Here is a 17,641-nt window from a genome sequence, read left to right on the forward strand (position 1 = left end):
CTGCTGTGTATATACATATAAATGTAATTCTGTATCTGCCTTTCTTGTTACCTAATATATATTTTCAAAAGTTTTTACTGTAATGGAAAGCATTTATTGTGTAATACTGAATAAAAGTTAGAAGATACAAAGCTATATAGTATAGTCCTATCTTATTACTATACAAGCGCTTTGTTCACATATTTGTATATATAAATATTTAAAAGAAAAAGTAGAGAAGACAAAACTCTCCGTATCTCCACGTGTACATGTAGTTTACTCCTGTGGTCTCATCCATGAATAAAATCAAGCCACTTGGATGGAATGCGAGGTGAAAATGCACGGACTTGCCCTTGAATCTGGGCTTGAGTGGGGCGTGGTGTGACCTTGGGCAAGCTGCTGCCCTTCGCAGGCTCAGCTTCCAGACCTGAGGGCGTTCGGCAACGCCTCGCAGGCCGTTGTGAGCGGTCAGCCATCCTAGGAATGTAAAGGTGTTTAGTACCTCGCTGGTCACCCGCTAAGCCCTCTGTGACTCTGTTTTCCTGAACCCTAGCTCATTCTGTCTGAAGTTCAAAGTTTTCTCCACTAGATGGTGGTACCAGAAAAATAAAATGAATAAACCATACCAGCTTCCCTATCCAGATTTAAACTTTCTTTTTTTTTTTTTTTTGATCACTGATATTGTATAGAAGACATAATGTAAGAAGACATAATGTAGTTAATCAAAGCTGACTTCTTTATAGTAGAACTGGAAGAGACCTTATCCATGAAATTTCAATTTTAAAAATTATTATTTCAAGCCTGAGATAATAATTTTGAATAGTTTTTAAAGATGTAATACCTTAAGAGTAAGACTCAGATAACCCTAGTTATGCAAATGATAAACCATTGGTAGAAGAAAGACTCAAAGAGGAAGAAAAAAGACTTTTTGAGCTAGAACAAAGGGCCATTTAAGAATTCCATCTCATGGCCAACTGGCACATGAAAAGATGCTCAACATTGCTAATTAATAGAGAATGCAAATCAAAACCACAATAAGGCACGATCTTACACCATCAGAATGGCCGTACTACAGAAGTCTACAAACGACAAATGCTATAGAGGGTATAAAGAAAAAGGAACCCTCCTACACTGTTGGTGGTCATGCAAGTTGGTGCAGCAACTATGAAAAACAGTTAAGGAGGTTTCTCAAAAGCTAAAAATAGAGTTCCCATGTGATCCAGAAATCCTATTCCTAGGCATATATCCAGGCAAAACTATAATTCAAAAAGATACACATACCCCTATGTTCACAGCACGATTCACAATAGCCAAGACATGAAAACAATCTAAATGGTCAATGACAGGTGAATAAAGATATGGTGCACATATACAATGGAATATTACTCAGCCATAAAAAAGAATGAGATAATGTTATACAGCACCACAGATGGACCTGGAGATGATCATAGTAAGTAAGACAAAAGAGAAAGATAAATATCATGTGGTATCACTTATATGTGGAATCTAAAATATGACACAAGCGAATTTATACAAAATAGACTCACAGACATAAAGAACAGACTTGTGATTGACAAGGGGGAGGAGAACTGGGGAAGGCAGGGATTGGGAGTTTGAGATTAGCAGACACAAACTACTGTATGCTGCTGCTGCTGCTAAGTCACGTCAGTCGTGTCCGACTCTGTGCGACCCCATAGACGGCAGCCCACCAGGCTCCTCCGTCCCCGGGACTCTCCAGGCAAGAACACTGGAGTGGGTTGCCATTTCCTTCTCCAATGCATGAAAGTGAAAAGTGAAAGTGAAGTCGCTCGGTCGTGTCCGACTCTTAGCGGCACCATGGACTATAGCCTACCAGGCTCCTCCGTCCATGGGATTTCCCAGGCAAGAGTACTGGAGTGGAGTGCCATTGCCTTCACCAAATAAGTGTAAATCCTGTTATAAGACTGTAGTGAATGAGATCAACGTAGAGCAATAAACCCAGGGCTTGAACGTCCTCCGTCAGTTCCTCCCGCTGTTGTGTTTTCAGCGGCCTTGGCGTTCTCTCTCTGTCCTCCGGCCCCAGAACCACGGTGGGCCGACGGTCGTGTGCGTGGCTCAGCTCTCAGACCAGCCGTCTGTTCAGTGGCCACAAGGAAAGTCTCAATGTGGCTGCGAATGCTGCCGGGTAAGGAGCCGCCAGTACTGTCGAGCCTCGGGCATCATCTTGCCCCTCACATTCACACCCAAGGTACATTGGACATTCTGAGCTCGGTTAACCCCACTGTGACGCACATCCCCGCCGTCTTTAGTCTGCATCCTAAAAGTCAGCCCCAGGGTCGTCCGTTGTCCTTCCTGCTGCAGGGGTCCTCTCCCCTAAGCTAGCCTCATGCGCCTTTCTTGTCCTGACTTTCCCGTGTCCCCTTCACTCTGCACCGCATCTCTCATCAAGGTTATTCCAATAAACTGTACACTTCTTGCTGCTGCACTGAGACCGTCGAATTGTTCTATTACTGGTCTTACTGGTATAAAAGAAGGGCCTTGACTTTTATTATTTCATATTTGGCTTTTATTAGTTTTAAGTGATTTTCAGTTGATACTTGTGATACAAAAAGAATATGTCTGAACTTTGAAATCAGTTTCTGGCACTGAGCTTCAAAAATCCTTGGAATTTCCTGAGTGACAGGAGAGCCAATGGGGTGACTCCTGGCGGGTCCCAGGAGAGCTTCAGGACGGGGGCTGGTCACCAGAAAGGCCAGCCACACAGTTCGAGGTTGGAACTGTGGGCCAGCCATCTCCGGGGAGGGCAGGGCCCTGAGCCTGGAGTCTGAAATGGGCCATTCTTGTGGGGCGCTCTGCCCTGACCCATGGGTTCTGATAAAGCACTGGTGTCAAGAGAATTGAACTGTAGGATGATGCCTACTTGGTGTCAGAACAATACCGTGCCTCTTTATTTCCAAAGCATTTATTCTTTTTCTTTCTGAATTGCACTGGTCAGTACTAGTTATTATTACATTGTTGGAGAAAGCAAATCACTTTACCCCATAAAGTGAAGGGTGAATTGACAGAGGCAAAAATCCTACTTCAATCCCTGATTTTTTAAAACTTCCAGTCAAACAGAGAACAGCTGTGTCTTGGTTCCTATTTACCCTCCGGTTCATTGATCGTCCTTGACCCCCCAGGCTGGTCTGGTGCCTTGCCGTCCCTTCTAGCAGACACCCCGTGGTGCTGTAACTGCCCCCTGCGTGTCCGTTTCCACTCCTGCCCTCGACTTCCGTGACACAGGCCCGTGCAGGCCCTGAGCCCGGCCTGTGGTGCGCTGGGTGTGTCTGAACAGAACCGTGAGTGAAAGCCATCAGGCAGGCATCAAGGGCAGGCTTGACCCTCTGCCCCGAGGTTCACATCAGGAGCACTGTTTCTTCCAGAAAGACCATCCAAGTGGGGCTTTTAGTCATGGAAAGATTAGAGGCAGACTTTCAGAGAACCCTTCCATGAAGAAAAAGGGCAGTGTTCGGAGGTGGGCATGAGATGGTCTCCTGGGAGCAGTGGAGAACTGCAGCTGGCAAGAAAGACTGGCTGGCTCTGGGGAGAGCTGGGTTTTTAACTGAAGGGAGAATAGAATGTGGAGGGTGAGCCGTGATGTCTGTTTCCTTCCTGTCTTTTGAACTGAATTTGAAACCCTACAGGAAGAAGACCAGGATGGTTCAGGAGATGATGGGTGTTCTGGCCACGAATCTGGGTTGGAGGACCAGCTGTACTGCGGTGGAAGGAGGCCTCCCCCCTCCCTGCTCTGCCTTGGCCCGGGGCGTGGTGGGCTCCCCATTTGGACCCTGGTGCTCCCACCATGGCCCTAGCAGCACTGCCAGCGCCCAGGGTTCTTCCAGGAGGGTCTTGACAGTGGCCTTCACCCAGCGGGGCAGGAGGGCTGCAGTCCACAGAGCAGCTGGCAGCACATTTCAGTGACCCTTGGAGGATTTCCAGAAATATTAATAAGTAGGGGGTTCACAGGGAGCTGCTAAGTGACTGGTTGGTAAAATGAGGCACGTGTAAAGGAGGATCTCAGAGACGTTGTTAAGAAGGCATTAAAATTACTATGAAGTTCAATAAATGATCCCATCAAAAGTGAGTAAATGACAGAGAAAAAAATGATCCTTGGCTTCTACTTCCACCGCAGGCAAAAATTAATTCAAGATGGACCACAGGCCCACATGTGAAAGCTAGAAGTATGAAGCTTCTACAGGGAAACATGGAAGAATATCCTCATGGCTTTGGGGTATGTGAAAGTTTGTTAGTGATGGCATAAACAGCACTGCTCATTAAAAAATATATATATGAGTGTATATATATATATATATGTATATATTGAACTTAATTAAATTTTAAAGCATCTGCTTTTCAAAAGACATCTGTGGGAAAATGAAAACATAAGCCATAGCCTGAGAGAAAATATTTGTAATACATATGTCTGCACTGGACTTATTTCCAGAGTATATAAAGAAAATTATTGTAACTCAACAATAAGACAAAATACCCGTTTTTAAATGCACGAAAGGTATAAAAGAATGCTTCACAAAAGAAGGTACATGGATAGAAAGCACGGGAAACATCCACAGTGAAAGGCACGTTAAAGCTGCAGTGAAATGCTACAGGCCGTCTGCCGTGCCAAGTCGCTTCAGTACTTCTGACTCTGTGTGACCCCATGGACTGTGGCTCACCAGGCTCCTCTGTCAATGGGAGTCCCCAGGCAAGAACACTGGAGTGGGTTGCCATGCCCTCTGCAGGGGATCTTCCTGACCCAGGGATCAAACCACACTCTCTCTAGAATGACTGAAAACTGAAAAGATTGGCCACATTACATACTGTTGAAAACAAAACACAGTTGGAACTCAAGCGTTGCTTGTGCCAACATACAAGGGTAAAATCATTTTGGAAAATCACGTGGCAGGTCTCTTAAAAGGGCAAACATGCCCTTGCCACATAATCCAGTAATTCTGCTCCCAGAGGGTTTACCCAGGAGAGAAGAAAACATGCTCCTGATGTGTCCAGAAAACCGGCTGGACACAGACGGTTAGCACAGCCTCGGTCATAACCACCTCGGACTGGAGACACCGCAGAGGCCCGGCAACAGTGGGATGGAAAACACAGAGTGTGGTTTATTCACACAATGGAATTCTACTTAGTAAAAAAATAAACGTACCTGCATACACAGCAAGACGGACAAGTCTTAGAAACATTGTGCTGAGTAAAATAAGCCAGATGTGAAACAGCGTGTGTGTGTGTATATATAATGACTCCAATCATGTGAAAATGTAGACCAGGCAGAGCTCATCTGTGGTCTAGAAATTGCAGCAGTGTGTGAAGGGATGGGGCTTATTGGTGGCCAGGGCTCGCGGGGTCTCTTGGCTACCACGTTTCTTCACTAGCCAAAAACTGCCTCAGGCCCTGGCCTTTTGGGTAGTGATAGAAATGTGGTGGGCTTCCCTGGTTGCCCAGCTGGTAAAGAATCCACCTGCAATGCAGGAGACCCCAATTTGATTCCTGGGTCAGGAAGATCCCCCGGAGAAGGGATGGAGTACCCACTCCAGTATTCATGAGCTTCCCTGGTGGTTCAAATGGTTAAGAGTCTGTCTGCAATGCGGGAGTCCTGGGTTCGATCCCTGGGTTGGGAGGATCCCCTGCAGGAGGGAAAGGCTACCCACTCCAGTATTCTTGCTTGGCGGGCTACAGTCCGTGGGGCGGCAAAGTGTCAGACGCAACTGAGCGACCAAGGACAGCAGCACAGAGACGTGGAATATATTGATTGAGGAGATGTCAAAACTCACCAGGGCATCCCTGGTGGCTCAGTGGTAAAGAATCTGCCTGCCAATGCAGGAGACACGGGTCTGATGCCTGGTCTGGGAAGATGGCACTTGCCGCAGAGCAACTCAGCCCGTGCCCCACAGCTGCTGAGCCTGTGCTCTAGAGCCTGGGAGCTGCAACCACTGAGCCCACGAGCTGCACCCCCGGAAGTGCGCACGCCTAGAGCCCGTGCTCTGCAGCAAAGGAAGTCACTGCCTGTGCACCACGACTACAGAGTAGCCCCTGCTCGCTGTAACTAGAGAGAGCCCTTGTGCAGCAAGGAAGACCCAGCACAATCAAAAATAAAAATCCTCATCACCCTGTACCTTTAAAATGGGTGCAGATTGTTTATGTAATTTATATAAGGTTGATTAACCCCCCGCAAGATCCTGTTTCCTGCCCGTGAGGATGACTGCAGTTCACAGAGCCATCAGTGCCACACGCTGGCAGGGATGCAGAGCGGCCACAATGCCCACAGGCTGCTGGCGGGACGCCGTGGGAAGCCTAAAATGGGCTCTTAGAAAAGCTTGCCGATTTCTTACAAAACCAAACGCGCGTCTGCTCTGCGACCCATCAGTTGCACTCTGAGGTATTTACTCCACGGAAAAGATAACATATGTGTAAAATGTCTTGTAGAAGAGTGTTTATACAAGCTTTATTTGCAATAGCGAAACAAACAAGTAAAGACCAGGGTACACTGTAAATCCGCAGGTGATGGATAGACAGACCGTGGTCCTTCGTCCTGTGAAATGCTACAGTGAACTAGAAAAGGAGGGGCTGCAAAAGCACACGGGGTTCCCACAAACACCATGCTGAGGGGACGAAACCAGCGCAGAGGGCACAGGCAGTGAGCCCCTCGCAAGTTCAAGAGCAGGCAAGTCTAGGGAAGCCGGGTGTTAGAAGTCAGTGTCGCTGAGACAGGAATTGACTGAAAGGGGCCAAACAGGAATGTTACGTGTGCGGGTTGGGATGTGGTCTAACCAGGAACCAAGCACTGTTAACAAATTTCTCCTCAATTAAAAAAAAAAATTCAAGGGGTTTCCATTTCCAGTAACGGCAGCTGGGAAATTCAGATAGACCAGTACAGGCAGCTGCTGAAAACAAGTAATAATGCTGAATACAATGGCTTACAAATCTTCTTAAAAGTACCAGAGACCTGATACAACAGGAGCTTGCTGTTTTAGTTGCTAAGTCGTGTCTGACTCTCTGCACCACCATGGACTGTGGCCCGCCAGGCTCCTGTGTCCATGGGATTCTCCAGGCAAGAATACTGGAGTGGGCTGCCATTTCCTCCCCCAGGGGATCTTCCCGACCCAGGGATTGAACCCACATCTCCTGCATTGGCCGGTGGATTCTTTACCACTGAGCCATCAGGGAAGCATGAAAATAGGAACTATCTGGGAACAATCCGAGGGAAATGCAAATCCAGACAGAGCAGAAGGACCTGAGCACAAGAGGTCCTTCTGCCCCAAGCGCTTTTACCAATTCTGCCAATTCTGAGAGCGTCCGTCATGCGCCCAGGGTCTACCCGAGTTGAGGGCTCACCCTCAAGCAGAGGGGTCTGATAGACCTTGCTCCCCCTTCATGACGCTGGCACCCAGAGGGCAGGAGCCCCGGCAATGCTGAGCAGGAGGCAAATCCAGCCCCACAACCACTGCCCCTAACTATCACACTCATTTTTTCTGGCACTGTTAAATATTCTTCTATGTGTGACTTAATAGAAACATAATGTTCTTTCTTGTGGAAGGACCATAGCTATTCAACCAGCTTGTACTTATGTTCTATCTCAGTGTTTTAAATGTAATAAATAATGTCATCATCGATAACTTCAAAGATATTATTTTGCAGTTCTATTTCCTTTGGGGCAAAAGTCTTAGAAGTGCAATTGTGGATCACAGAGCGTGGCAGAATGGCCTTCCCCCAAGAGGAGAGCAATTCCCACTCCGACCAGAAGTGCAGGGGTGTGCTGCTCTGCGCCCCCAGGCTTCGTGCGCGCTCAGAACGTTTCCCGCATGACAGCTGGGACTTGTAACGCCCTTTTACCGTTCTAACAGCTGCCACGGTCCTCATGCACCAAGAAACGCCAATACTTTTGAATATGTGGGATAAAACCTAAAAACCTATTATGAACCATTACATAGTAGCCAGATTTATTTTCTCCCTAAAGATACAACTGTTACCCTTGATAAGAAATAACACACCCCTGAGCATGTGGGGCGTCTTCACCCAGCTCCCCGCCAGCCACCATCACCCTCTCGGCTGCAAAGTTCTCCCGTGGAAAGTTTCTCTCCTCAACCTTACCCTCGGGAAAAGCAGGCCAACGTTTGGTCAGAAGAGCATGGCTTGGGCTTTGCACTTCTGTAATTTCATGCCTCGTTCCTGTCATGAGCTCCTTCTAGCTCTTAAAATTCACTTCTAATTTAGAAGGTAGAAAAGCATCCTCAAGAATGGAAACATAAATATACCCTTCCTCAAATTCCAGCTGGAAAAGATGATGATTCGTGCTGTGCAACAGAGTCTCTAACATTTGGACCTGAACACTCTCACTTTTCCCAGTTGTTTAGAATGGACTCAACAGAAGCGTGAATGCTACCTCACAGCAAGTGTTTTATTTTGTTCTTTCCTTCTTAGGCTTAAAGAATCAACGGGAGGAGATGTTCTTGTGGAACGAGGCAGAACGAGGGGCATGAGGCAGAGAGAATCCTGCGGGGTTGGGTTGGGATTAGAGAACTATAAGGATGAACTCACAGCTCAAGAAAGTTATGCTTCCAGCTCCGTCCACGGAAAAGGACCGGACAGTCCAGTAGCTAAGAGCCCTCTTGCCTTGGTCTTGGTTTCTAAATGCCCTTCTTCCCTGAAACGAACCAGGGCTGCTCTGAGAAATGGCAGATTCTAGAAGAGCAGGAAAAGGACATGGGGAGCTTCGGCGTCTCTTTTTGCCAGAAAGTCAGGAAGTGCCCCCCTAGAACAGCAGGGGTATGTCAAAAGTATTTTGACCAAATCCGGGACAATTTGAGCATCAGAATGAATAGCACAGGGCATGTGTTTTATGTTCAGAAATGATCCTGAAAGGAAGTGTATCAGGATGGGGATGGAAAGCTTCTTAATGAAGAATATCAGTTAACAAGCGTAGAAAATGATGGAATTCAGAAATCACTTCACAGTCAGTGTGGTGATAGCCAATTCATGCAAGAAAGGATACTTAAGTCACAGAGTGATAGATTGTTGTGGAATGGGATACCCGTAAAATCTCACAAGTTGCCTATTAATTGCAAAAGGAAAAGGATAATTTTATTATGGAGAAATCTAGCAGACACTTCCTAAATCAGATCACCAAATTATATGATTACTCACGGTGCAAGCCTCATCACGTACCACCTGTCGAGACATTCTGAGAAAGACGTGCCATCAGTGACGTGGTTTTCATGCCCCGTGGTTTACCTGGTTCAAACTATGAGGAAAGATCCAGCAATTCAAATTGAGAGACATTTTACGAAGAAACTGGTCTAAAGTTAAAAATATAAAAAATATCAATGTCATGAAAGGTTAAAAAAAAACCTTGGTTTTTGTTCTCTGAAAAGATAAAAAGGAGACTGAAAAGACATGTCAACAAAACGTGCTGTGTGATTTTTGGTTGGATCCTGTCTCTTATCTCAGGAGACATATGATAATGTATTCGGGGTAAAGCTTCATGAGGTCTGTAACTCAGAAAAGAGAGAGATGGCAAACATTGAAAATAAAAACCTTGGTGAATCCACGTGCAGGGTGTATGGATATTCACTGTACTATTCACGCAAATCCTCTGTAGGTGGTAGGTTCTAAAAATATAAGTCGGAAGGAATGGAACATTTCTAACGAAAATTATACCAAAGTGCTATGAGCTTCAGAAACGTATTTCTGAATTATGAATGGTATTGAGCCATGTACTTGGCTCCTGTTGAATATCATATATGTTTTCTAAGCAGTAGATTAACTCCATGACTTGTATTTACATTTTACAAGAAAGTTAAAAAAAGATATAATTATGTGGACAAGTTGTACAACCTTTATAGAAGTAATGAACTGGAACATTATTTGGTACTTCTGAGGAGACCAATTTTTAAAGGGCCCTAGATGTATTTTTATCTAGTTTTTTTTCAATCCTCCTATTTTCATTTTTTATTACATGAAATTTAGCTACTTACTCACTGTCACCTGGACATTTTAAGGGTCTAATATCAGCAGGGTTGTAAACAAGTCCGAATGTTCCATCACATCACTGTCCTCCCGGCTCAAAGCGTCCTCTCCCCAAGTAGAAAGTAAGAGATACACATTAGCTTTAAATTTCTGTTAATTTTCTACTAATTATGCAACCCTACACCATGCGGCATTCCTTCCAGGAGAGAAGAGTGAGATCTTGGCTCTTTCCCACCCACCGTTCGCTCTTCCTTTCTCTGGCCCGAGATGGCCTGGCAAGCGCAGGGTGTGATTTATGACTCCTCGGGTCCAGCCTAGGTCACCTGGAACAGCCGGCCACCAACTGTTGAGTGGCTCTTTTTTTCCTCTTAACAAGTTTCCCTTTCATTATTTATATTATTGGGTTTTCTACTTTCTAAATTACTTTTTTGAAGTATAATTTGCACACCCTACATTTCATCCATCATCAGTGGACAATTGAACTACGTGTTAGGAAACACACTGAATTGTTCAAAATGTTTTTTGAACGTTTCCGTCACCTGAGTAGATTTTGCTTACAGTTCATCCTTGTTCCTACTCTCAGCCCAAGGCAACTCGAATCTGCTTCCTGTGTCTACAGATTTGCCTTTTCTGGACATTTCATACAAAAGGGAAGTTTCGGTCTGTCTTTCTGCCTCTCTTCACTTAGCACAGTGTAGCCAGGGTTAGTGCTGCATTCACTTCTACTGTTGAGTAGTATTGCATTTGAACGGCTACATGGAGTACTTTTCTCCATTCACTGAATCTGCTCCTGGACACTGGACTGTTTCTAGTTTTTGGCTGCTGTGAATGACACTGCTGAACATTTGCACGCAAGGCTTTGTGTGTTCACGTCTTTTCATTTCTCTTGGGTAGATGCCTGGGAGAAGAATTGTTAGGTCAGATGGAGAATAACTTTAACAAACTGCCAACCTACTTCCTAAGACCTGAATCATTTTGCATTTCCTCCAACATGGGTGTTGAGGGCTCCAGTTATCCCACATCCTCACCAACGTCTTCCTGCATCTGTCTTTTTATTATAGCTCTACAAGTGGGTATGAAATGTTATTTCCTTGTGATTTTAATTTGCATCCCTCTAATGACAGACTTTTGAGCATTTGTGTGTGTGTATTAACTATTATATATTTTCTTTTATAAGATGTCCTTCAAATCTCTTGTCCATTTTTAGAATTGGGTTGTCTTCATATTGTTGATTTGTAAGAGCCTGTGTCAGGATATGAGCCTTTTATCAAATATATGGTTTCACAGTATTTTCTCCAAGTCTGGAGCTTGTTTTTCCATTTTCCAATGGTGTCTTTTGAGGAGCAAATTTTGAATTTTGGTGAGTACAGTGTATCAATTTTTGCTTTCCTGGATCATAGTCAATGATGCTTTTTGAAAGGAAAGTTTAATAGCTGTGTAGATCGCGGGGGGCCTTTCTTTGCATTTTGATATTTATGAAGATGGCTGCACTCCTGTGTGTACACATGCAAGAGCCTTGCTGTTCTGGGGCCTCAGGATGCCGAGCAGGTGCAGGAGCTACCAGCACTGCCCAGACTGTCTTTGCACCAGCCAGCACACAGAGTCTCTGGCGATGCCTGCCTCGCCGGCTCCCATGACGGCACACTCTCTTGCTGGTCAATGTGCATTGAAAGCAATCGCAATTTCTATGACTCTGTGGAATGACGTTTTCTAAGGTTGAAGAAAGTGAAAGTGTTAGCTGCCCAGTCGTGTCTGACTCTTTTGTGACCCCTTGGACTGTAGCCCGCCAGGCTCCTCTGTCCATGGAATTCTCCAGGCAAGAATACTGGAGTGGGTTTCCATTCCTTCTCCAGGGGATCTTCCCGACCCAGGGATTGAACCCAGATCTCCCGCGTTGCAGGAGGATTCTTTACCTTAGATTAGTATTTCTATAAAAGATTTGTGGCTCCAAAATAAGAGGCAAATCCAGGGGAAGTGTCTGGAGCTGTTTCTACCTCTCCTGTGAGGTTTTCCACTCGTGCTGTCTGTACAGACGCTCGGCTCCTGGACTTTGGGGGGGTGAGGCGGGGAGGCCCCAGCGGGTGTGCCTGCTCTGCCTGTTTTTCTTGGTGGTCAGCATCGTGCCAGGCTGCTTGTGCTCGGCGCTGCTGCTGCTTAACTTCAGAAGACAAGCAGCCTGAGAGCAGTCCTTTCAGTTGACTTTTCCTTTAGGTCAGTTGCTGCTGCTGCTGCTAAGTCGCTTCAGTCATGTCCGACTCTGTGCAACCCCATAGATGGCAGCCCACTAGGCTCCTCTGTTCCTGGGATTCTTCAGGCAAGAACACTGGAGTGGGTTGCCATTTCCTTCTCCAATGCATGAAAGTGAAAAGTGAAAGTGAAGTCACTCAGTCGTGTCCAACTCTTCGAGACCCCATGGACTGCAGCCTCGAGACCCCATGGACTGCAGCCTACCAGGCTCCTCTGCCCATGGAATTTTCCAGGCAAGAGTACTGGAGTGTGGTGCCATTACTAGGACAGTGAGGCACAGTTAAAAACCTTCTCTCTAGTGAACTCTGGTATTTTGGTCACCTGATGTGAAGAGCTGACTCATTTGAAAAGATCCTGATGTTGGGAAAGATTGAGGGCAGGAGGAGAAGGGGACGACAGAGGATGAGATGGTTGGATGGCATCACTGACTCAATGGACATGAGTTAGAGTAGACTCCAGGAGTTGGTGATGGACAGGGAGGCCTGGTGTGCTGCGGTTCATGGGGTCGCAAAGAGCTGGACGCAACTGAGCAACTGAACTGAACTGAACTAGTGATCAATCAACAGATGTGTATTGAATACATATTGTGCATGAAACTGTCTGCCTGTGATAACTTCATGTCTGCGACTGGGACCTCTCCCCTGAAGTCCAGGTTTCTGTCTCACAACTTATGCAATTCAGATATCTAACAGGCCTGTCAAACACGGAGGGCCTGACTCCCCCCAAAGTCATGTCTCCATCACCACCAACCTCAGCTCCCTCCTCCACATGCTCAGGAAAAAACGTGGAGAGTCATCCTTGCCTTCCGGCTTCCTTTCACTCCTCACATCCAATCCATCGTAAATCCCGGTGGATCTAAATGAGTATAAAGTCCTGGATGAGATTCCAACGTGGAAAAGGGACATCAGGGAGGAACTCATGAAGCCTGAATAAAGTATTTGTTTTTGCTGTTGTTTAGTCACTAAGTCATGTGCGACTCTTTGCAGCCTGCCAGGCTCTTCTGTCCGTGGGATCTCCAGGGCAAGAACACTGGAGTGGGTTGCCATGCCCTCCTCCAGGGGATCTTCCTGACGCAGGGATCAAACCTAGGTATCCTGCAATGCAGACAGATTCTTTACCATCTGAGCCACCAGGGAGAGAATGCCATCAAATTAGCCGAAGGCCACTCACCTGGCTTTCTCTGGGTGTGGGGATTTGTCACCTTATCCGTACTTCACAGTTTAATTACTCTGAGGAAACTGATAACCTCAAGTCAGTTCAGTCTTTTCTATTCTGTCACGTAATCTATCTTTCACAAACACATAATATTGTGAAGTTACTCTGCCTGAAGAGCAAAGTTCTCTGGTCCTAGAGAAATATCCAAAGTTTGGCTTTTAAAAAGATTTTATATAATTTTTATATTCTATTCAAAATGAAAATGTATTCTTATTTAATATGGAAAACACGGATCTGAATTAAAGATAAGAACTTAAATCTTTGAAAAGCAAGAGGCCACTAGAAATGGGTTGGGGTGGAGAGAGGGGGGTCGGCAAAGGCTCTGAAAGACGAAAATGGAAGGACTGTAGGATCACCGGTATCAGTTTTATTTTTTGGGGAATCGAGGTTTTACGCAACTTCAGTAAGTCTAGGAATCCCCTGCTGTTGGGAGCAGGCAGGTGGTTTGTTGGCACTGGATTCCCTTTTCTTGGCTGAAGACGGGGAGAGGCAGAGTGTTGTTTGCAGGGAGAGTTTGTGAAACCTCACTCCTGTTCTTTGTAACTCCCCCGCACGCCTGTGCCTTTGAACTTTCCCTGGAGCTGTAAATAGCTGGAGATGTTGCAAATAATCTTAAGCACTGAGAAGCTTAAAACTGTCCGGTGCTTTTGCTGGCAGAAGCTCTCTCCTATTGTAGTGGGATGTGTTCAAAGTGTAAGGTGGGCCAAAAAGGTGGGCTTCCCACGCTTGAACCCTCCATCTGGGAACGTGCTCGAGATGCCAAGACCGAAAAGGGCGGCAGAGCGGGGCGTGAGATGGCAAAGACAAACGCACCTCTGTCGTCCTGAGGCTGCTGCCACCGTGACGCGACAAGAAGGTGAAGGTGATATTTCATCCACCGTTGTGGTGCGTCCTCTCCTTACCTGACCTCTGAAATGGAGCCATCGGCTTTGAAAAGCCTGGTGTCTAAAATTAATATTCTTCCCCATCTGACTAAGAAGGCAACAGCTGAGCAACATGAGATCAAGGACCATCTGAGTTTAAACAGGGGCTCAAAGTGGCATTTGAGAGAGAGGCTACTTCCTCCCGGAGTGGACACTTGTCTTTTCAGAAGACTTACTCTGATCGCAAGGCAAGACCTTTACCAGGGGGTTGAGTAGTCTTTCTGAACTCTGCAAACTCCCCTTTATCTGCTGGAACTTGTGCTCGACGCTTGGAGTGGTCTGGACCCCAGCATGTCCTCTTATAAATGGTAATAACTCTATTTTCTTTCTTTCTATGTTGTCTTACATAGCAAGTTTTATCAAACTCCAGGCAGAACTTCATGTTTAATAGTTCTCTGCAAAACTTTTGTATCTTGGACCCAAGCTTTTGTTTTAATGTGCTAATTTTTATGTGGCTTCCTGAGCCAATTTGAGCACCTTCTACAATGATGTATTAGATTTTAGTTATAGTTTGTCTTAGACGTAGCTGTGAAATTCTTATTATAATAACAGATTTTTTCAGGGCAACTTGTAAGAACACTAATGATGGTCTGTAGTATATTTCACAGAGCTCTGGTTGATCCTGTTCACATTTTAGTGTGAATAAGTTTATGGTCTTTCTACGGTTCAGTAGAATTATGTAGAGCATTGGATTTTAAATAATTTAGAATTTCAAAGTATCATTTTATTATACTAAAGGAGTTGAGAAAATGAAAGATGAAGTTTTGTGGGGATAATTACAGAGGATTTCAAATTGAGAAAAAGCAGGAAGAAGCAATTTCCAGAAAATCTCCAACAGGGGGCCTCCGGAGGGAACCAGCCACAAATTTGCATCAGCTCCCCGAAATGGTCAGGAGATGCGTGGATACAGACACCCTTGTGGGGCTTTAGTATCGGAGCAGTAATGAGCCTATTACTTCGTTTGTAAGTAATAGTGTAAGTGTTACTAGTTGTAACACTTGTAAGTGTATCTAGTGTGTGAAATCTTCAGTGAAGTGTAAGTGTATGTAGGGTGTGAAATCTTCGGTGCTCAGCTGCTAATGACGCAGAGAAGAGTGTCTGGGAATCTCGCCTATGTGAGAGGACTGTTAGGAAGCCAAATTCTTTTAAAAATAAACATTTTAAGACGTAGGCAGCAAAAGGCTCTGAAAATGGCGCATTTGGTGAGACCACTCCCCCGAGGGGGCAGAATCCCCAGGGGAGGCCAGGGGGCCCATTCCTCACGCAGCATGCCCTTCCCATGTCCTTGTCCAGGGCCAGAGGGGCAAGGCCAGCAAGCCAGTTAAACCCGAAGAGACTGTCTCCTTAAACCGGACGCTTAGCCTAGATCTTCTCTGAGGCAGTGAGGGGGCCATCAGCCGCCCCGTGATGCTCAAGTTGCTTCTCACTATTTGCTTTTGTAGGAAAAAGAAGGGAGAGAAAGCTTTTTCCTTTCAAAGTTCCAACGTGTGAAACTCAAGTTAATATTTGCATTTCTCTTCCTCATTTGGGGCCCTTTCTCTAGTTAAGATAGAAGCAACCTCAAACTTCCCGCTGTACATTTTCCCAAAGAGTCAAACGTGTGTCTGGGTGATGGGAGCTCTGTCTCTCCCCCTTGCAGTGGAGAGAAGAGTCGTGATGACTGTGTCCTCATTCACAAATCAGAGACCGAGGGGGCAGAGACCACGCTCCAGACACGGACTTCCTTGGACTCACCACCAAGATGCTAACAGTGAAGAGGCTGGAAGGAATCAACGCGTGTTACTGCAGTGACCAGCTGGAGAAGATGGCCTTTTTCCAGTGCATGGAGGAGGTGGAGAAGTGCTTTCTGGAAGAAAGTTCTGGTGAACAAGATTCGAGATCTGGAAAGAACCAGGTAAGCCACGCCCGTCCCCATCTGTCGGACGGTTTTCAGATTCTGTGTGTCATCACTGGTGTAGAATTAAGGAAGCTCTAGGAAAAGGCAAACCCGCGCTTCGTTCCCTGGAGGTGTGCCTCCAGGTGGGTGCGGTCGCCACTGGGAGGCCTTTGAATGTACAGCTCTCCCTGTGGGTGCCACCATGGTGGGTCACGAGGGTCGTGTGGAAGCGCAGTTTCTTAGGAGGGCTGGTTTGGGCATGCAATCTGGAGAAGCACGTGAAGGCCACAGCTGCTCTGCAGACGTTTCCAGTTCCCTCAGGACCCCGAGGTCCCCACGGAGTAGGGGTCAGGGCTGTCGACAGTGGCCGCTGGCGACAGACTGGCGGCAGGCCCCGTCCTGGCAGCCGGCTCTTCGGGAGGTCCCTCGCTGAGCGTGGGGGCTGCCGCTCTGAGCAGTGGATGCCCTGTGTGCCAAGCACCCAGCACCGGCTCCGTCACGGTGAGGGGTGTCCTCGGGAGTGGACCGGCGGGCTCTGTCCCCTGCTCGGCCCCCTGGGTCCCCTCCCCCTCCCTCCTGCCTGGAGGGGGCCTCACCTGGAACTTGTTTGTCACCCTGCCCGACGCCCTCCTCAAGGTCGGGACCCCATGTCACCCACCTCGCCTGCTCTCCTGCTCATGGTACCAAACAGGCTCCGAGAACGTTTGCAGAACAAACAGGCCTGTTTAAGTGTGCCCTGCATTCCCCTGGGTCGGGAAGATCCCCTGGGGGAGGGCATGGCGACCCACTCCAGGGTTCTTGCCTGGAGAATATCGCTGACAGAGGAGCCTGGGAGGCTGCAGGCCAAGGGGTCGCAAAGAGTCAGACACGACTGAGCGACTTTACTTTCACTTTCCTCTTCGTCCAGCTTCTGTTCTGAAAAACCCTGTCCAGGTAGGAAGGGCATTTCTAATGGTACAACAGATGGTGGAGCACAGCTGTTAGGTATGAAGAGGGGAGGAGTCTTTTCCCTGTGAGTACAGAGAGATAGACCTTGCTGGCTAGGGGGAACGAGTCGGGCTGAGAGTGGTGTTTGGAGACTGCCCTTCCCCTGTGGGCTAACATCTTGTCCCGCATACACCAAGAAGACACTTCCTCGGCAAAACTGAAGTCAGATCCGAGGACTTCCTCATTCGGGCTGCTTGTGATGCAAATGAATAATCAGAAGGGTTTCCTTTTCTGTTCAGTAATTTCTGTGGAACAGGGGGACAAAGTATTCTTATAGGCTAACTTTGAAACAACCAATGATTTGTATAGTTTTTTTTTTTTTCAAAGTTCTTTTTTTTTTTAATTTTATTTTATTTTGATATTTGGCAAAACTAATACAATTATGTAAAGTTAAAAAAAAATGATTTGTATAGTTTTTATGAGT

General features: G+C 46.4%; 1 protein-coding gene across 2 annotated transcripts in view; it reads left to right on the forward strand.

The window, feature by feature from the left end:
- The first annotated feature begins 14,478 nt into the window (after positions 1-14,478).
- MYLK4 (myosin light chain kinase family member 4) overlaps positions 14,479-17,641 on the forward strand; it is a 73,661-nt gene continuing 70,498 nt past the window's right edge. Inside the window, exons 1-2 of one of the 2 annotated variants that reach the window (XM_010818635.4) lie at positions 14,479-14,662; positions 15,994-16,248. In XM_010818635.4, the coding sequence (XP_010816937.1) occupies positions 16,096-16,248 (153 nt within the window). In that variant the 5' untranslated portion in view covers positions 14,479-14,662; positions 15,994-16,095. The remainder of the gene's footprint in view (positions 14,663-15,993; positions 16,249-17,641) is intronic. The other variant, XM_010818634.4, reaches the window with a different exon arrangement.

Source organism: Bos taurus, chromosome 23 (assembly GCF_002263795.3).
Source record: "Bos taurus isolate L1 Dominette 01449 registration number 42190680 breed Hereford chromosome 23, ARS-UCD2.0, whole genome shotgun sequence".
In the NCBI taxonomy this organism is placed as follows: Eukaryota; Metazoa; Chordata; class Mammalia; order Artiodactyla; family Bovidae; genus Bos; species Bos taurus.